The 22,073-nt window shown below is 46.8% G+C and overlaps 1 protein-coding gene across 1 annotated transcript in view; it reads left to right on the forward strand.

Annotated features, from left to right (window-relative positions):
- The window catches only part of bnc2 (basonuclin zinc finger protein 2), a gene marked incomplete at its 5' end in the record, with an annotated part of 100,460 nt that extends 78,626 nt beyond the window's left edge, over positions 1–21,834 (forward strand). The window contains 2 exons of the mRNA XM_079999856.1: positions 10,752–13,168; positions 19,827–21,834. Of these exons, the coding sequence (XP_079855982.1) occupies positions 10,752–13,168; positions 19,827–20,694 (3,285 nt within the window). The 3' untranslated portion in view covers positions 20,695–21,834. The remainder of the gene's footprint in view (positions 1–10,751; positions 13,169–19,826) is intronic.
- Positions 21,835–22,073: the final 239 nt, after the last annotated feature.

Genomic DNA, 22,073 nt, shown 5'->3' on the forward strand with positions numbered 1-22,073 from the left:
AGTGGAAACACGCTTCCTAATTACGCCCTGGTTTGACCACGTGCTAACCTCTGCCTCCAAGTCTCTGTTTTTCTTCCCTTCCAAACCCGAGTCCCATCTCTGCTGCTGTCAGGGGCATTGGCCTACACACATACATCTCCAATACCCATCAATGGTTTTACACATTAACCCCCCCCCCCCCACACACACACACACACACACATACACACACATACACACACACACCGACCAGACAAGGTAAGCTTTAGGACCTTTAACCCAAGCCCCACTTACCCTGCAGGTTGATCAATAGTCAGATAAAAACATTAACAGCCCATCTCTCTCTTTCCATCTCTCTTTCTCCGCTAATCGTTTTCTCGGCGATGCCGCCGCCCCGCCTCTTCCCTGTGCCGGACAGGAAAGTTAAGGTAGTTCATTTCCCAGAACTCCTTAGAAATCCCAGAAGCCCGCCTGCCCCCAGCTCTTACCTCTGAACAACAGCCAGACACCCTGTTAAAGTCTAAATTACTATCGCCGGCTCCCCCTCCTTCCCACCAGCACCTCGACAGGACCTGGACATTAGCTAATCTATACTTATTGCATCTGGTTCCTCCTCCCTGTCTTGTAATTCATATGGAGAGACGTATTAGCGCTAACATGCGAGCCTGGCAACAGGTCTGCGGGGCAAGATGCTACGCTAACACCAAATTGACTTAGCCGGAGTCTCGCAGGACGCTCGCCGGGCACCGCCGCTAGCTTGCCGAGGACCGCAGGACCCCGGTCTGGCCGTATCGAGTTTCTGTGACGGCTGTTTAGATTGTAGCGCTACGCGGGGGGGGGGGGGGGGGGTGAGGGGAGCGGAACGGAGGGTGCCCCAGCTCAATGAGTTTACTGACAGGAACCCTCTGTCGACCACAGAGCTGCGGCGATCGATAGGCTGCGCTGCACAGCGGTACCTCGCAGGCCAGACCCAAACACTGGCAGATAGCGTTACACATGGCCTTAGATATACATCTCTGCATACTGGGCGTCATGTATGTCCATAAACCGCCAGGGTACGGGTACACCTTTTAAAGTACATGGGAATGTACTGTTTCTTGGACGTGGTGTATTTATACAGTACTGTATGACACCACACACACACACACACACACACACACACACACACACTTGCGCACGCACACACACACACACACACACACACACACACCCACACACACACACACACACTCCTCCACCCCTGAGGTTATGTTTTTCTCCGACGGACCTGGAACGGGGCCACCAGGTGGCTCTGAGTCTGCCTCTGAACAAACAGAGCAGCGGATCCTTCCACTTCCCACATGTCACCGGGGCCAAACCCAGACATTGTGCGGCCCCGCAGCCCGCTGACGCACCCGCCCCGTCCTGCCGGGAGGTTTGCCGGCGGGTCAAAGAGTTGACATTTATTAAAGGAAGTTGCACGGCGAGTTACAGGGAGTCGGCGGTGCTCTTGTCACGTCGCGCCCCGAATCCAGGATCCAGGAATCTGTGTAGTCTGCGTCCCCTTCTGCTCCCAACAATAAATGGAACAATGGAGCTATGAAACGGCGTATGACTCTCCAAGGGCCCGCTACAATTAGACTGACAGCTTTCATTTGCTGCCACCGGGATCACAAGTCAGCCGCGGTATTGCAACAAAAGCCCAAGCCGCGGGGCCAGTAAAATACGAGCCATCGCCGGTGTCATTTCCACAGTAAATATAATGTTAATCACTCGCAAATACCAGGGACTTCAAAATCCGCACGTTGCGAATGATGGAGGAAAGTGATTTTTTTTGTGGGCAACAAGAGGAGAATCTTGAGTTTATTGTACCGTGAGGAACAATGAAAGCTCACAAAAAGGGGGAGTTCAGTGAAATGGATGGAGTGTGTTGCGGTCCAGATGTGCCTGCGATGGATCAAACATCTGCTCGCTCTGCGCGGCCTCAGCCGTCTTGAGTGACCCCCCCCCGATGTCCCACTTTGCTTACCGCGTGTCGAGGTAAAGCTTTTTGTTTTTTCCGTCGACCCCTCGCCGTTTACCCGGCCACTTATTTATTTTACCTCCAGGAATCGAATTCGGTTTCATTCTAAACATCCGAAAAATCGATCCGCGTTATCGCGTGGAATATGCTCGGGAACGCTCGCACGGACGCACGAAAAGGCGCGTCTGCGATTCCAGATCTACGTTCGACGAGCACGTCTGATTTTCTTGTTATTGTTCTGTATTCCGCGTGTTTTGATGGTCTAGAGCTTTTCTCGGTGTATAGGTTACAGCGCGGGGAGGCGGCGGCAGATGGTAATGATGTTTATTTTTGCAGAAGGTAATCACCATCCTGGACCTTATGACAGTAGACAGGCGCAGGGACCCGAGCGCTACTTCCTGTCGTACCCACACCATCAGCATAGACACACATGCACACACACACGCACGTACATTATCTGGGTTTCTGGCCTAGTGAGCCCCTGGGCCACAGGGATAGATGTGTTCTGGCACATGGGCCGGGGTAGTGTAAATCACACTGCAACCACCCTGGCGTCCAGCGCCTTTAAGATGAATAGGCCTGTTTTACATGCCAGGCAACCATTCCAGAGGGGCGATTTTAAAAACAGAAAGGCTAAGCCGCTGTTCTCACAAAGTGGGGTATTATTTTACTCGCTTAATATGATGTTTCACTTAACGAAAGGAGATTTTCACATGCATTTTTGGGGCGCAGACATTTTTGGGGCATCCTTACTGCCCCTGATGGGCCGTCCCGCCTTGAGCGACCCAAACAGGGCAGCAGTGAAATGCTGTGCAATAAAGCAGTGAGATATGGGGGAGGATACAGAGTTAATGGTCTTGCATCTTCCTGGTAGCATGTCAATAATGGCTCTGATCACATTAAGTAAGGGGTCCATTAGCTTATTCTCTTTCACCTCACATGCTCTGTAGCAAAAAACGCCGCAGAGAGCAGGAGAGCTTTTCTAATGCGGTGTCCGGGGCGTGAGACACCCCAGGCTTTGTTCCAAACTGAAACCCAAACAAAATGACTCTGGGTTTTACTTGCAGTGCAGCACATTTTGGTCATGTCTGTTTCCTTATTTCTGAACACTCTCAAATGGAACAGAGTGACGTGATCTTTCAAGATGAAAGATTATTTTGTCGCGCGATGGCACTTTTTTTTTTTTTTCCGCCGCATGGAACCAGCTCACCTCGAAGCACCAGGTACTTCATTTTCCACTGCAGATAGTACCCATGGCCACGCCGCATGATATTCCACGCAACTCATCCATGCAACTCAAGACATCTAAATGCTGTACTCTGTTAACAGCCACAACACGGAGCGGGAAAGGCATCAGCACAAAACAAAAACGCAGGAACAATGGATGCCATCCGAGGGATGGCGTCCTCGATTCTCGGGTGTGTGGCTGGATAAGCTTATCTGGTTTTCCTGGCATCCTTTTTTTTTTTTTTTTTTATATCTCGAGGACAATAACTAGCGTATTTTTAACCTTTCTAAAAAACAAAACAAAAAAAAAAAAAAATCTCCGCTCTCAGAATGATGACGCAGACGCAGTGACGATTCTCTCCGACCTCTACAGTCTGAAGTTTTTTACACATTTTAGTGTCGCCTCAGCTCGCTCGGGACCTCAGCGGAGGCGGCACCGAAATAAGTACCAGGTACCAGGTACTATCCACAACTTTTGCCCGATGGGAAAAACCTAAGAAGGCGAGTAGAATCGAGTTGAGCCTGTTCCATGCGGCGGAAAAGCGCCTTAATAAACCGTATACGCAACTGCATCACTGTGTTCTCTACTGCAGTTGCGTGCATGAAAAGAAACGAGGAAATAAATTAGTCGCATGAAATATAAAAAAAACAAAAAAAAATGTTATCCAGATAAACAGTAGCGTATTTGGCATCGTTGATTTTGATATTCCATGCAGCTCATCCTCGAAGACATCTAAATGTTGTACTCTGTTAACAGCCACAACATGGAGCAGAAAAGACATCAGCGCAAAACATAAATACCTAACGATGTGGCCAAGGAGCAAATTGTGACCATATGCACCTTTTCTCCACCGGCGTCTTGCCAAAATAGTAATCAAGAAAAAGGAGATGTGATATAAGAGGGAGAGAAAAGGAGGCCGTCACACTAGTTCCACCCCTGCCCCCCGCCTCCCTCCCCTGGACAGACATGCCATTTCTCAGCCGCCTCACTGCTTTCCATTGGCCCACGGGGGGAGCACAGCGGCCCCCACATCTGTCTCCCAGGCCCAGGACAGACCTTGCTGCTGCATCCAAATTCAGCACATCACACGAATCATCCTCAATTAATGTGAACCATCATGGCTCTCCCTCGTGGCTCCACACTCAGGCCCTCTGCTCTGGGGCCTCCCTTCTGGACCCGGGCCGGCTCCGCTGAGTTTTTACACCTCGGCCGTGGCTACGGTTGCCTGGCGCGGTGGGATGAAGCAATCGTCTTGTGAAAAGAGGCAGGGAATCGATAGATCAGCCCAGACACAGACAGCGCTCGCATTTAACTTCTTCAAGGCGGTTCTTTAGAGGTTCCCGAACCCAGGCCACAGTGCACCGGGGCTCGAAAATGGCTTCCATGTGCTGCCGCATCTGCACCTCTGCTGGGCTGTGGCCAAAGGACTGTCCTTTCCTCTTTTAAAGACGCAGAGGCACATTTCGCGTTTGCGCCGAAGGTAGGGTCGCGGTACGGTTGAAACAGAGGTTATAAGACACTCTTTTTTTCTTTTTTTTTTATTGAACAGGATGTTTTCAAAAGCAAGTTAATGAGAGTAGACAAATTGTTTGCCGGGGGCCACCTGGTTATAGGAGAGAACCAGACTGTGAATCACCGCTCTTTGGTTAAGTCTGGTAAAACACCCCCCCCCCCCCACCACCACCACCACCACCACCACACACACACACACCACACCCTTGTAGTCTGCAACTGGGCTATATATCTCACTCCAGTTGATTAGGTCTGCCCTTAGCAACAACTAACATAGGGTCATGAATTTTTAACCAAAGCCTTGAGCTAAATCAGGTTGAGGGGTGAAGGCATGGTATCTTGGGGCTAGTTGGTTGATCAGTGTGTCTGGCGAAGTGAATTAAGCCCATGGCCTCATCACATTCATTCACTACAGAGTCTAGTAAGCACTCGTCTCTGGCAGTGATGAGCATAATATTGACCAAGACAAGGCCTTCTGTATGGTTTTTAATTAAATAACACACAAGGAATCAAACTCAACGGGTTCTGTTCTGTGCACTAATAAGGATTACGATTGAAAGCATGTGGCCATGTGTGGACTCATCCAATCACCTTGATGCTCATTTTACTGGCATTTTAAAAATGGTTTACCTTATGAAGGATATCGGGTTCACGAATAATGGCCTGAGCGGCTCCTTCCTCTTCAGGGGTTTTATATTAGGCTTTATTCTTTAGCCGTAGTTAAAAGTTAAATTTCAGCTTTTCGATTATATGTGAATGATGTGACAATGCGAAAGCTTTGCATATAGCACATCTGTCACGTCCATCGGGAACCACTTCCAGTTCTTTTCATTAATGCTGGAAGAACTTTGAATACCATGATCACAGATACTAATTTTAACCTCTGTTTCCAACAAATGCCCTCCACCTATATCTGGACTTATTGACTCCCCTGTGGTCCATCACAGGAGAAAAAAAGTGGAGATTGTTGTTCACAGATCACCTCTGACCTACCACTGGGGAGCCAATGAGAGTGGGGTCTGAATCTTGGGAGCTCTGGTCCTCTGATGTGATGGCTCCAGGCAGTGGGCTTTGTGCGAACCCATCCCCCCATGGCACCCCTTCGCCACTAGCACTTTTGCATTATTCATAGAGGGATAGGGCGGGCAGAGAAACAGAATATGGAGGAGGACACACCAAGGTTCAAGACCTTCTCAGATCACAAGGAACTTCTGCTTAACCTCCCTTGAAGTGGCGAGCACAAGGATAGAACAGCTTTTTCAGAGATCGGGATCTCAGAGCTGGCCTGGGGATCAATGGGGATTCCCTGGAGGCTCAGAGGGGATCGCTTTCACTGCAAGGTGATTGGTGGATCAATGTGGTTCCCATGGTTTATTTGGCCATTGTGAGACAGTCCTTATTAAAAGTGATACTATCTAGTGACTGGTTGGTCACACTGAGTTGATCCAAGGTGAACATACATCTAGAATAAGGATGTAGCATAACCAAGCAAGCTCAGAATAATACCACTATATACCTATAGCCTTGAATGATGATGATGCAGATTAATATATAAATGCCTCAGTCCATGGTACTCCATAATGACAAATTTAGGTGTCTCCCTTTTGAACACAAAGGGCAATCAAGCACAACTACGTTTCATTCCAATAAGAGCCTTGTTTGCCAGTGCTTAGTATTGGCTCTCTCTCCGTGCTTGCCAAAACCACATTGTCATTGATTATGATGGGTGGTGATGAGTGAAGAGCATGTATATGCTTAGTTGTAAATCCCTAATTCGAACGTCCAAACAGCACGGCTGGCCCAGGTCATTCACCAGGCATATTGCACAGTCGGCTAATTAGATAATTGCCTGCTTTGTTTTACTCGACAGTCGCGCCCTCGTTCACAACAAGCCATTCCGTTCATCCCCCTTGTCAGAAGTCGGTAACCCTCTTAACACACAGTGCGAAAGCTTCGCCGTGACCACGTTACCGGCATCGCCGCGAATGGAGGAAAAAAAAAAATGCGGTGCGGCAGAAGAGAGATGAATAACTGCAGCAGTCAACAAATTAATTCCGAGTGACACGGAGGTGAGCGGATCAAATAAACCAACAGCACCGGGCTGTCTAACAGACAAAGTGTGTACCCTGCCGTCTCTATGCTGTAATTATTGGCTAATAGTCATTAACCTGGCAAACAGAGGCTTAGCCGTATTGTTTAAAGGACTCCGGGATGCATAATGACAGACTGATATGTCATAGCACGGGGGGAGGTGAGGGGGAGGGTGTGGATTAATGAGATTTTACTGAAGGGAGTATGCAAGAGGAGGCGGGGCACGTCTGGAAAATGCAGAGGAAAGGGAGGGGGGGACATTAAGCTAATTGGAAGATGAGTGCCTACTTGTAAAAGTGCTTCTAATGGCATATTTGTTACTATCGTGGCGTCGCAAGGCTAATGCAGCGGAGTGGGGTGTGGGGACCACAGGGACCTGTGTTTGTCTGCAAGGATGTGCAAACATTTGTTATGGATACTCATTCCCACAGAGGCATGTCATCTCTCACTCCTTCTTTCTTTCTTCATTAGCCAGTGCTTGATTGATAATTGATTTCGGATTACCCATTGGAAGAGTTGTGCCTAGTTGTAAGGTGCTTTCGCGGCGCAATATTAAGATACGTCTATATTATCGATATTGATTAAATTTTTCAATCTTGAATCTTTTCGGGAAACAAAGGACACACATTTTATCGTAAAATTAAGAAAAAATATAGTGTTAGAGGGTATTCAAATTTCATATGGTAATTCTAGAAAGTGAATTTCAACGAACCTGAGGCGGGGGCCCCGTGTGATTTTCCAGAAGGCTGTGAGCTTTTTTTTTTTTTTTGCCATTATTAAGTTTCTCACTGCCAGGTCCCTTCTCCAAGCATGATAATAGCCTAAACCACTTTTATTTGGGCCTCGGCAATCGGTGGGGGAAGTGAAGGAAGGAAGGAAGAGTGTTTCCATATTGCAAATCCTTGCAGACTAAAAATCATCAACCCTTTATCTGCATTCCCTTGTATGCGGTAGCAGGTTCCTATTGGTACACACTATAACCTGTTACATTATGTTTGGTTTGCCTGATTAGCAAATAAAATGAGGGTTAAGACATATGGTGCTGACCGTTCACAAAAAAAATGCGAGAGGGGTATTTCACTTTGGTGAACATTTAAACGAAAGTGGTTGTTCGTAGATTTGGAAATGTCTCTCAACGCTTTTCATGAATTTTTCCTCACATTCAATTTGAATATACTAACATCACACTCGGGTCAAGCTGGTTAGAGCTGTTGAATGAAGTCTTCTTTTTTCCTACAAATGACTATCAACAGCCAGGTATTCAATGTTATCATAACTAAGACATTGCAAAGAACCCTTGATCTTAATCATAATTACAAAATGTGAGCGTCCATTTGCACATTAATAGCACTAAACTTTACAAGTTTCGTCATGAAACGCGTGAGAAAACCGCTTCACTTTTCAGTACAGTTTGTTAAGAAATGTTCTCTTTAAGTATTCTTTTTAATTTTCTTTCATTTTTTGGTTTCAATTAAATCAACTGGAAGTACAAATGCCCAAATGGCCATACAGCATGAAATAATAGTGCCCGGGCTAGAATTTAAAGTCATACCTCCAGGCAAAAAAAAATCCAGAGTGCGCACAGAATGAAAGTGTAAAATGTTTTTTAATGTATATTTAACAACAAATACCCAAGTGAGTATTGATGTTTCGTCTCTGAAGAATCCATTTCTCCACTATATCTGAGGGCATGATATGAAACCACTCAACAGCCCCCTGCCTCCTTCTTTCTAGCACTTTTATTTTTTGTTTTCTTTTTGCTCTTCTTCCCCTATCTCTCCAATATTATTTTTTTCACTGTCTCTCTTTAAACATTTATCTTCTGTTTTCTCCTTACAAGTCCTTTGTGCTTTCTGATGTTGGTTTTTGCAGCTTTTTGCTCACCAGAGTTGCCATTTATCTTTTATAGATCCTTGCAGGCTGCGGCGCATCTGAAATATTACAGCGGCGCTGTGACTAATTATAAATGCCCCCAAAGTCACTTGCATCTAACCCTACAGGACATTGTGTTAACTGTTGTATTTATACTTTTTTTTTCATATTCATCCCAAACATATTTTACATCTGGAACAGTGCAATTTTAGGAGAAAAAACAAAACATTATTTTGATAACCGTGTGATCTGTAGTTTCACACAAGGGAACAAAAGGATGGGTCAAGTCTGCATGCAAGTGAGGAACTCGACCGCAAAGTCAGGTTTCAGCCCGCGCCAAGATTTATTTCCCAGAATCCTTTGCCATGTCTCGATGCTTGGCTACGTGCACACTTGCAAAAAGTCAAGGCGTCTTGTTTTTCAGTCATTAACAGCACCATCTCCGAAAGCCGTCGGCCAAGAAAGTGCTCCGTTTGGAATTGCGTTCAAGTCCCTCATTGGAGCAGTCCTGGTCTCAGAGGATGCAAGCTTATTTCCCACACACACACACACTCCAAGAATGCAGTATTTGGAAACACCAAAGCCCACATAAATGAGCTCTTATTGTCAACACTTGTCTTGTTTTGAAGTGAATGCAAACGCATTTATATATCAGAATCCCTCGTGACACAGTATACGATTAAAATGTGATACAGGATATGCAGTCTGTAAAGCATATTTACATCAAACATGATAAATATTTATCCTTAACTTTATAGGTAAAATTAAGTCACTGCCAAGGCTTCCTGTAGCAATTTTAATAAGATAAGTTCTGTATTTGAATGTCTCACACCAGTCCCTGATCAACACAAGCATCGTTATCCCATATGTATGAAGATTACATTTGTGTGGCGACACTTAGGTTGCATTGACACTGCAAGCCTTAGTGCTCAATTCAGATTTATTGATCAGATCTGATTTGTTTTGTTTGGCTGCTCACAGAATTTTTTTTGAACGTGGCCTCTATCGGATTCTGGTAATCGGGTGGCGTGGGACCGTGTACACACACACACACACACACACTATTTTAGATCCGATGCTATTCATAAAACGCGGCAAGCGTGGGTGCCCCCCCGCCGGGTCGGTCTATTTATATATTTATCTATATTATTTATTTTCCTTTCTCGTGCTGTACAGTATACGCTACTTAACAGTGGCAGGCGGCAGTGGGTGGGAGTGCCGCAGCGGGGGGTGGCCGCGGTGCCCCTCCCCGGCCCCGCTCTACTCGCCGGTCCCAAAGTCGGGGGCGGAATACTGAGTCTATTCTCAAAACACAGAGGCACTATTTGTTTTCTGTTGCGTCCCCTGTCCGTAAACATTTTGTGCGCTGCAGTCTGGTCCACGATAATGAAAAGGTTGGTTTAGAGTGAGCTAAACATCTCATGAATTTGGATTTGACTGTTCAGACTGAAGTCGCATTGTAAAAAATCATACCTGTATCCAATTTAGGACCACATATGAAAGTGGCCCAATTCCTAATTAAAAAGATCAGATTCCATGTGATTTGTGCTGCTCACACTGTCATAAGTTATGATAAGGTGTGATTATAAGCTGGCTTTAATTTTTCTGTTATTTTCTGTGTTACACTTTGTTTCTCTGGTTGACACAAAATGTAAATAAAAGTTTACATATTTCAGAGAACTGCTTTTACCCAAAGTCTCATCAAGCAGATTAACATCCTCACAATATAGGAATTTACTTGGTAATAACCCAACCTAAATGGTCTCAATTTGTTTCCCCTAGACTTGATTAAACTCTCCCCTGTACTTATCGGTGTGTGTCTAATGACTGCATTTCAATTGGCTGATTAAAACTTAGGAATGAAGCAGTGAAAGGAAGTAGAACCACAGAGACACTATAAGGAAGAATTTTAGGCAAAGCTTTATTATTTTCTTGTCGCTTGAGGGGCCCTTGAATTTCATGAAAAGAAAAGCTCACCCTCCCACCAACCTCTTCTCAACTGATTATGCACAATCGATAATGGCTTTGTGTGTTTTTCTTTTCTCTTGTCTCCTGTTGGCCCTCTAGGATGCTGCAGGCAAGGTGTTGGACCGCTGGACCATCATGTCCCGAGAAGAGGAGATCATCACCCTGCAGCAGTTCCTGCGCTTTGGTGAGACCAAGTCCATTGTGGAGCTGATGGCAATTCAAGAGAAGGAGGGTCAGGCAGTTACAGTTCCATCCTCCAAGACAGACTCCGGGATTAGGACATTCATTGAAAGCAACAATCGCACCCACAGCCCCACCCAAGGCCTACTTACACAGCTGGAGAACAGTAGCCCCTCCAGCATCCACCACTTCGAGAACATCCCCAACAGTCTGGCCTTCCTGCTTCCCTTCCAATACATCAACCCGGTCTCAGCCCCCATGTTGGGCCTGCCCCCCAATGGCCTGCCAATGGAGCAGTCTGCTCTCCGAATTCGTGAGCCAAGCCTTCCAAACCAGAGTGAGCATGTGGAGACCAGTGAGTCCGAAGTGTCCCTGTCACCCTTTCGCACGGGTCAGAGCCCAAGTCGTGGAGCCCTGGGGGTCATGAACAACAACATAGAACCCAAGACAGAGCCCAGCAATCGTGCATCACCAATCTCACCGACCCCTTCCACTCAGCAATCTCAGCAGCAGCAGACACAGCTTCAGCAACATCAGCAACAACAGCAGCAAGGCACACAACAGCCCCAGAATCAACCGCAGCAGCCAAACAGCTTGAATGACCACCAGGTCCATCACCACTTTGTAAAGAATGAGCAGTCCAAGGCTATTACACATTCCTCATTTTCCTCCAAGATGCATCGCATGAGGCGTATGGGCTCTACATCCCGGAAGGGCCGGGTTTGTTGCAACTCTTGTGGCAAGACCTTTTATGATAAAGGCACTCTAAAGATACATTACAATGCTGTGCACCTGAAGATTAAGCACCGCTGCACCATTGAGGGGTGCAATATGGTCTTCAGCTCACTGCGCAGCCGCAATCGCCACAGTGCCAATCCCAACCCACGTCTGCACATGCCAATGCTGCGCAACAATCGAGACAAGGACCTTATCCGTGCGAACTCAACCACAGGTACACCTGTCATCTCTAGCACCAAGAGTGGTGGCTTTACCTTAACCAGTCCCGGCAGGCCACCTCTAGGCTTCAACACTCCACCACTGGACCCTATGCTTCAGTCCCCCCTACAGAGCCCCTTGGTGTTCCCATCGCTGAAATCAGTGCATCCAGTCCAGCCAGTTCCTCCATTCTATCGTACTCTGCTATCCCCTGCAGATCTGGTTAGTCCTCCTGTGTCACTTCCTACCAGCCCCATCCTGCCTACAACCACCAACAGTACCTCCCTAATGGACCAACATCAAATCCTAGCTGCTTCAGCTGCAGCCAACCACAACAATCACATGTCAGATGCTGGGCCTATGTCCCTTCGCCTGTCTACTAGTGGCAATCATGATTCTACCACTGGCATCAGTGATCCCACACCCAAGAAGAAGCCTCGCAAATCCAGCATGCCTGTTAAGATTGAGAAAGAGGTTATTGATGTGGCAGATGATTACGAGGACAAAGATGAAGACGAAGACGACAACATCCACCATCATCATCACCATCACCACCCTTCATCTCTTCTTCACAATAATGTCAAGATAAATGGAAATTGTAACAGTAACAACAATAATAGCAGTTTTAGTGGGAACCACAGTGGTGGAAGTGGGCACCAGTCACCCTCTCAGGATGAGATGAGCCCTGGCCTTGCCCTCAGAGGCATGATGAGGCATAGTGAAGATGAGTGCAGAGACGGGCCTGGCAGTGAGACGAGGAGTGGGAATGACCTTAGAAGTTCCGGTGAGCTCCGTTGCATGGACAGCTTCACTTCAGAGGACCAGGATCATGAGAGAGACTTTGAGAATGAGTCTGAAACCTCTGAGTCTAAGATGTTCTACCGTGATGAGATGATGGAGGTGGAGGAGCAGCAAAAGCACATCAGAGGTGGAAATGGTCTGGACAAGGGGCATGAGGATGAGGCCAGCGAGCAGGCTCAATTGAGGAAAGATATGGATGATAAGAGCCAATCATCGCCTTCCCCTAACCAACCACCAATGAAGATCAAGGAAGAACTCAATGATCCCACATATGACATGTTTTGCATGAGCCAGTATGGCCTCTACAATGGAGGCATGGCAGCAGCGGCTGCAGCCGCTGCAAGTATGGCTGCTTTACATGAGAGCTTCATTTCTTCAATGGGCTATGGTGCAAGCCCACCAAAGTTCCCCCCTTCACAATCACCCGAGGGTGATTTGTGCTCCAGCCCTGACCCTAAGATCTGCTATGTATGTAAGAAGAGCTTCAAGAGCTCCTACAGCGTCAAACTTCACTATAAGAATGTGCACCTGAAAGAGATGCACGTGTGCACTGTGGCTGGATGCAATGCTGCTTTCCCTTCCCGACGGAGTCGAGACAGGTTAGTGCCGGTTGAACCTGCTTACTTACCTTCTATCCTGTGACTGTATCACTTAAAGATAGGTACATAGGTGGAAACATTGTTTGCGTAACAGCATTATGAAAGTTTAAATCATTTGATATTTCCCTGAGTTGTGTTATCTTCGATTTAAATAACATCTTCAAACTGCAGAATTGCAATATTTTTCTTTAAGTCAAACCAGATAAAGTATTTCTCAACAGCTGTTAAGCTAATTAATTGCTCAATGATAGATTCAGTGACATTTGCACCTTGTCAAGCCAAAGTTCAGAAAGGTGGCAGCGTCAGTATGAGAATGACACACACATACACCAACACACAGACACACACACGCGCACACACACACACACACACACACACACACACACACACACACACACACACACGCCGTCATGCCAATGCTGCGGCATCTCACCGGGATCGGCAGACCAAATTAGCTACTCAATAATTTATATAGAATAAGGAAAGAAAAAAGAAAGAAAGAATGACACACACACACACGCACACGCACACGCACATGCACACGCACACACACACACACACACACACATACACACGAGTGTCCATTACCCTCCACCTCTGGGTGGCTGTATGTTGTTTACCTCACCTCACCTTGTCACAGGCAGGTGAAGGTGCATATTTTAACATAGACTGCGGTCTCTCACACCACTGCATTTATTAACGCATCAGGAGGGGAAGCTAGCCGCGCTCACATAGTCTCGTTAGCACATATCCATCCCATATGCTCTCTCCTCAGAATATGAACTCTAGCAGCTCCAACGGCAGTTTGGCACCGTAACACATCCTGAGGGTTTGTAACATGGCAAGTGCCGATGTTACGAACCTCAGAGGAATTGCTTACAGTTGTTTTTTCATGGGGGGATTTTTTTAACAGCAATTACGCTGGCTATGGTTAAAGAAATCATTTGATTTCTTTAACCTCTTTCTGCAAAGATTCCTATTAAAATTATCAAGAGCAAATCAAAATGACAGCAGCTGGCATTATCTGCTGTACCGTCAAACCGGGGGAGAAACAAACAAACAAACCGACAAAACAACTGCGTTTTCATTTTATGACCCCCGACAAATGTTATCCTAAATCTCTTCGGATAAAAGTGTCTTCTAAATGTCTTTATGCAAATGCGACAGAGTAGGATATCGCTCCTTTCTGCTGACCGAGTCCCTCCGCAGTTTGGAGACAGTCCAGAAGGAAACTGAGAATGCATCTAAAACACACAGAGTTGCTTTACGTTACTATCTCCCGTCCTCTTGCTTTGGTAAAGTTTACGTGCTGAATAGTGTTTAAAAAGGACACACTGGCACATGGCACAGCCCAGAGCTGCATACGAGGCGTTCCTCGAGGAAGTGGAGACACGGCCAAGCCTTTTTATTGCATCATTTCCGCGACAGTCGACACTTTTTATTGAGATGAAGCACAAGTAGGGAACACCATGCTGGCAGACCAGGCTTCTCAGAGGGATTTTGTCTCACCCACACTGGGCTAATTTACGAATATTTTAGTTTCCGTTTCGTCCTCCAACCGGTCGCTCCAGAGCAGCGTTGTAAACGGAGCGGGTGACTCCCGGGGAGAGGGGGGGGTCGAGGGAACAGCGCAAAGAGTTAAACGTCAGAGAAGTTGCAGTCTTGCCACTCGCCTGCGCAGCTGTGCCGACAGCAGGCGCATGACAGGAAGCGTTATCAAGGCATGCGTTGCGCTGCCGCCGCGCCGCTCTGCTCCCGCCGCTGCGTTTGTTAGCCTCCGCTTTCTCGACAAGGCTTCGGGGACCGGGTCTGCCCGAGGCGCCACAGGCCTGCTGTCTACGCGCGCGGCGCCGAGACGCTCGCGCGGGCGCGTGCCCGGCGGGCAGGGGCGGGACGCGCGCGCGCATGCGTGCAATTACCGGAGGACGGGGCCTGTTTGCGGTCGTTCTCGTGTGCGCGGCGATTCTTTTGGATTTGAATTTGGTAAAGACAAAAACAGGGTCCTGGTTTGCGCTTTAAAACCAGAAATAACATCCGCAGGAGCTTTAACGGTTATTGGTACAAGCCGTACTACGTACTGGCAGCACTATGAGGTAACCGGAGAGCACGGTGAGCTCAGACGGCCGATCCCCTTTTTGCACTGAACCTTTTCAGAAGCAGCCGAGGGAAACAGGTCAGTGGTTATCAGCGGGTATCACTTCTACGCTTGAGGGGGCCTTACTTATCATATTAAGAAACCCCGACTGCTACAACTGCCCAGATTGTTTTGTTAATGATATTTCGTTCTTTCTTTTTTAATTTCTTTGTGGAACATCATCCGTCATCCGACCCAATGAAATCCTTAAAGGAAACGTTATACCACAAAAATAAAGCCAATAAAAAAAAACACGACAAAGAAATGCGGTGGGATCACTCGTGTGTGTGTGTGGGTGCGTCTCTCTCTCTCTCTCTCTCTCTCTCTGTCTCTCTCTCTCTCTCTGGCTTCAAGAGGGGACCTCGTTTGCTTTTTATTTGACGCAGCCTCACCACAACTTGCATGCAACGTCTTTGGGCAATCGCGCTGATCAGAAACAGGAGCATACGAATAACATTCAGAACACAATAGTTCTGAGGGACAACTGCCGCTGTAAAGATAACGTGACGGGGATACGGGGGACGTTTTCATCTTTCATCTAGGGCTCGGTCGGTCACTGCTCTGTCCCTAGATATACCTGTAACTACGTGACGCGCCTGTGAATGTAACTATTGTGAAGAGACATCATTTAATTTCCTCTCCATAAGAGCGTCACCCCCCCCGATACTGTGCGAAATTGAAAGTTTTAAAAGCAGGATTTAATCACCCGAGAGACAACCGGGGGACAGTGACATTGCCAGGACGAGACGCCTTGACGACGTGATGATGACGCAAAAAAAAAACCAAATCTGAATCGATACCCTCTGGCCTCTTTTCATGTTAAAAGACAGAGCCCAGATTAAACAGCAGATCACACACACACACACACACACACACACACACACACACACACACACACACACACAAGGACAATCTAATGTGTCCTCTAGCAATTTTTATGTGTGTGTGTGTGTGTGTGTGTGTGTGTTACTGCTCACTGAACGGAGGTAAATGATCGCATATTTATTGTGGGGAGCCGGCCGTGTTGGCAAAATCCGTGTGATTAACTACTCTAAGGACACGTGTTCCAGTCATCATGGCCGCTATTAGCCTCGTTAATCACGCTCTTTTTTTTTTTTTTTTTTTTTTAATCTGGGCTGGGCTCCTTCTTCTCTCTTTTTTGTTAACTTCCCTCTATCATCGAAACCCGCTCTTTCAACGTCCCCGTTCCCATCTCCCCGCGGCCCCTGCACGGGCCACTGCGAGCAGAGAGAGTGAAGGTTAATTATGTCAGTCTCTCTCTCTCTCCTTCTCTCCCTCCCTCCTTCCCCCGTTCCCTCGTTCCCCCCGCAGCATGCTGCCTCTCAGGCCACTCGCTGTTTGTCTCTCACAAACAAAGTGCCGCTCACACAGAGAATACATGAGCGGAGGCCGATCCGGTTAAAAATTTCCGCTAATTAAAAAGTATGGCCCTTTTATTACCGAGAGGTTTTTTTTTTGTTGTTTTTTTTTTTTTTTTTTTACTTTTGATGAATTTCACTGCGAATTTGATCGTTATTTTTTTTAACTGTGATGCTACACCACTGAACATAAAGGAGTTATGTTGTAGTGTCATCCGTAGGAATCCATACGCAATATCGGCTTGCCGGTAATTACGCCTGCGGTGGTGTTTCTCTTGATGTTGCTTCAACCACCTGATCTCAAAGTGTTGCTGCTGGCGGTTTAAAACGGGGGAAAGCGGGTGGAGCGGTGACAGGGAGAGATAAATGTTCTCAACCCCTCCGTGCTCCTCCTACCTCCACCCTAAAAAACTCATAACACAACACCAATGACGGAAAAGACAAAGAACCACTGCTTCTCATTTACACATTACGACTCGTTTAGTAGCACGCATGCACACGCGAGCATGCACAAGCATGCACACACACACACACACACACACACACACACACACACACACACACACACACACATATGCACACACACACACACACACACACACACACACAGACACACACACACACACCATCAGTTAAAGCCTAAAGATGATTAATGCGGGTCGGGACAGGCCGACACTGGTGCTCCCTCCTCTGCATGGTCCCCTCCCCCTCCGCCGGCCTCCCCCATCCTTTTTTGGGGGTGAAGATAAGAGCGTCAAATTCGTCTGCCAGCCGCGTGATTGGCCAACGGGGAGGCAACGGCGGAAGAAGGGAACTACGATTTTTTTTTTGTAAAAAGTATCAAATAAATAGAGAGCAGAGAAGTGTGTGGGAAAAACCGAAAATGGCGGGAATGCCTGAAATTCGAAACATTTTTTAAAATGTAGGAATACTGGCTCTTTCGGACACATTTTGAACATATTTTGAGTCGACAGGATTACTTGTCATTGTTTGCAGTGAAAACACTTCCACTTCCTCAACTATTTCTCATCCATTTTCCTGACTTTTATTCATTGATCATTTGTGTTTGATTCCTGTACAACGTTATGGTGTGAATAATGCATTTATATGAAATAATAATAACAATGTTCATCATTTGCTTTTGAATATTTTTTTAATGGATCTGTACTGAGGGTGGTAGCGCAGGACACTTACTGCATGGCATTTAACATGTTTGACATTAACATCCTGAGATGTGAGTTAGCCTCGGCAGCATAGAGCTTATTAGCAGTGAGAAGGTGTGATTTTTTTTTAGAGATGGAGACTTGTCGCAAAGGACCCGCCTACCTGAGCATCTTCAACAGCATCTTGCCCCCGAAAAAACCCAACCACAATGCAACACATCCAAATTCCACAAGCACTTATCGAAATGAAAAATGTGTTTCATGTATTTCCTGTCTTGTAGTTTTAATGATTCTAATTTTTGGGGGGCATCCTGTATCGGTTGTGGCCTTTCTCAGCCGATCAGTCACAGGCGTATCAGGAACATTGAATTAGGGCTCCCACGTTTGAGCCCTGAACTTGCGCCATATGGCTGCAACTATACTGTCAAAGGGGAAAAAGAAGAACAAAGAATTGATGTAGTCTCTTTCGGTCAGAGTAGATGGGAGTGAAATTCTACACACACACACACACACACACACACGCACACACGCACACACGCACACACGCACACGCACACACGCGCACACACACACACACACACACACACACACAAACACACACATACACACACACACACACAGCGACAGCAACGGCAATCGATTCGCCTCGCCCGCCCTCTCCCTCCCTCCCTCCCTCCCTCTCTCTCTCCCTCCGATGCTGACGATGCTCGGGTGGACGGGCTCCCGCTTGCCTGGTTCACAGAAAAGGGTCCCTCAAATGAATGTATTTTTACCTCTTGCAGGAGAATGTCGGATAGGGAAGTAAATAATTAAAGGAAAGGGACCCTTTTTGACTGCATCAACCCTGCCACTGCTGGTAAGCTCTACTATCCATTGTGACTCCCATTTTTTTGCCCATCCGTCCTTCCGAGGATGACCCCCTCCTCCCCCCACACACATACACAAGCACACACACACACACACACACACACACACACACACACACACACATACACACATACACACACGCACACACGCGCACACACACACACACACACACACACACACACACATGTTGCTCCTCCCTGCATGGATACCCCACACATTTAAAAGCGCTGAGATTTTTGCCCATTTGATCCCTGATGTGGTTATGAGTGGAGTGGGTCTTGTGTATGCAAATTATTCGTTTCAGAATTTTACATTTTCTTGCATTACTGTATGTGCTTTTATTGTGACGTGTGTGACACTTTTTCTTTGCTTTAATTAAAAAATATGTGACGTAGAGGTAAATACCCATTTTGCTTTACGCTCTCTGGCATGGCTTGTGTGCGTAATTGAAACCTTCACTAATAGTATCCCCTGCTTAACAAATGGCACGTGACTTTTCTTCCTTTAATTTCACTGGCTTTAGTATCATTGACACTGTGGCTGACCCTTTATGTCATAGAGTTTATTTTGTGTTTAAAACAAAAGGAGGCACTGCTAAAAACAACGACCTTCTTACAAGGCTGGTTGATTAAGTCACCTCCGATAGAGAAAGAATGCGATAACCCTGTCAGAGCCCGTGCCAATACGCTCTCCAGTTCCCCTCGATTATCACATTACCACAGCTCAAATCAATTGATAAACTCCCATTCAATATGGCGGAGTATTTAATTGAGTCGGACTCTATTGGATTTGTGGGCTGTGCGATGCAGGCATGCTGACAGGGGTAAACACCCCGGCTCCCTCTCTGCCGTGTTTTAGCGAGTCTTTTTGGGTAGTTCCCCCTGAGTTTAAAGAGCTAATGTTATTAGTCTAGTTCCACACTAGTGGTTTTGCGGGTTGCTTGAGATAACCAAGAATTATTCTAGATTGGTTGTTTAGAAAAAAATGTACAGAGTTGTACAGACAATTACATTTTTCAAGGTACGGATGCTATTCTTGGACATGTTTAGGGAACTGCTAAAAAAAAGCAGCCAAATGTCGTGCATCTCATTTTTTCCCCTCTTTCTCCATTGAAGGCACAGTTCCAACATCAACCTGCACCGTAAACTGCTGACCAAAGAGCTGGACGACATTGTCCTGGACCCCCAACTCACGCCGCTGCCCAAGGACCTGCGCGCTGAGTTCCTGGCCAAGATCTACGCCGGACACCACTTGGGCCTGGACGCTATGGCCAGGATGGGCATCGGGGGTGGAGGCCTGGGGGCCACCGGGCTAAACCGCGGCTCAAGTTCCCCCGCGAGCAACGAGTACCCGCACCACCACCACCACCACCACCACCACCACCCCTTCAACCACCACAACCTCCAGAACCAACACGCCAACGGCTTCTACCGGGGCCAGCCAGACGACTACATGGTGCTGGATCTGAGCACCACGTCCAGCATCCAGTCCAGCGGCAGCATCCACTCATCACACGAGTCTGACGAGGGCAGCGATGAGGGCATTCTGCTGGATGACATGGAGGAGGAGGAGGAGGAGGAGGAGGGAGAGGAGGACGAGGAGGAGGGCGGCCACAGCGAAGGGGAGGACTGCTCGCTGGGCGCCAAGCGGCCGGCTGAGGCCGGCGGCCATCGCAACGATGAGGTCGCGGAACTCAGAAGCGGAGACGGACGGGGTGAGGGGATGGCGCCATCCTCCTCGCCAGTTCTCCTCTCGTCCGCCGGGGGCGGCCACGGCGGCGGGATCCTCTGCAACATCTGCCACAAAATGTACAGCAACAAAGGGACCCTGCGCGTGCACTACAAGACTGTGCACCTGCGCGAGATGCACAAATGCAAAATCCCCGGGTGCAACATGGTGTTCAGCTCCGTGCGCAGCCGCAATCGACACTCTCAGAACCCCAACCTCCATAAAAACATGCCCTACTCCACCATGATAGACTGAGTAGAGACCCCCACCCTCCCGCCCCACTTCCTGCTCCAGCCAGTGTGCCCGCTCCTCCTCTCGACTTCACCGGACCTCCTCCTCCTCCTCCTCCTCCTCCTCCTCCACCTCTGCCTCCTCCTCCTCCTCAGATCCTCCACGTTGCTCATCCGGTCATCCAGTACGAGCGAACCAGCCTGTACGCCTCCTGCCCCTCATCTGCAAAACCAGTGTCCAAAAAAGTGTGTTGCCCCTGGAAGATGCATATAACCTTCACTTCTGACTTGTTCCCCCTTTCCTTCTTTGTAAAAAAAAAAAAAAAAAAATAGGTTGAGACACTTGAGCGTGGGCTTCTCGACCATTTTTTTTTTGTCCCGTTTTCGTCCTTCTCGACCTCTCGACCTACTTTTCTTTTAACACCCCCCCCACCCCCCTAAAAAGAATCTATTCAAACTCTTATTTGTGACTTTGCCTGCAGAAATAATAGTATTTGAAAAAAAAAAAAAAAAAAAAAAGAAAATGTTCTTGTTGTATTTGTGTAATGATAGCTTTTAAAGGAACCCCTTACGAAAGCATGATTTGCGAAAGCTTAATTTGTAAATAATGTCCCAAGAGGTTTTTTTTGGTGTAAAACAGTTGTATCGATGGTTGTTCTCTTCTTTTATTCTCTCTTCTTTTATGTTACAGTATAGTACAATACTTCCAGCTATAGGCAAGAAAGAGGTAGCATCTTACTAGCTTGACTCATTTATGTTAGGTTCAAAGACACATTTTTAACGTGAGAATTAGGAAGAAAAAAAAAAGAATATCATGTGACTTGCTTTATCTACTCGTTAGATATTCAGAGGTTGCCGGCATGCTTTTTTAGGCTTCCTACACTGATATCATTCTCTCTTCTATTTTGATTTTTTTTTTTTCCGTCTTTTTATGTTTTATTAGCTTTTAGTATACCAACTCAGTTTTTTGCACTTTGCATTTATAAAAGGGGATGTGTAATATTATTAAAAATGAGGACGATTGCAATGGTAAATTGGAGTGTTGTTTGGGCTCATTGATGGCTACGGTGCCAAGGACAAAAAAAAAGAAATTGCAGTATCACGACGGCCGGGCGCCAGTTTTGTTTTTGCACATCGTTCATTTCACAGGAAAAAAAACACTCAGCCTCCCTCCCTCCCCCCGAATGAAACACATCCATCCCGCCCCCCCATCACCTTGAATAATTTTCAGAAAGTGTCTCAAAAGTTGTGTTTTTTTCCAAACAAATGTCCACTCTGCGACTGAATATTATGTCTTTAATTCGTTTCAGTTTTTGTTCTTTTCTTTTTTTTTTTAAAGGACTGTTTGGCTGCCAATCCTGATCAAATTCGGTTTGTTTTTGTTTCCTTTTGTCGAGTTGATCT

The sequence above is a fragment of the Zeus faber genome (genome assembly GCF_960531495.2).
Source record: "Zeus faber genome assembly, chromosome: 4".
Classification (NCBI taxonomy): Eukaryota; Metazoa; Chordata; class Actinopteri; order Zeiformes; family Zeidae; genus Zeus; species Zeus faber.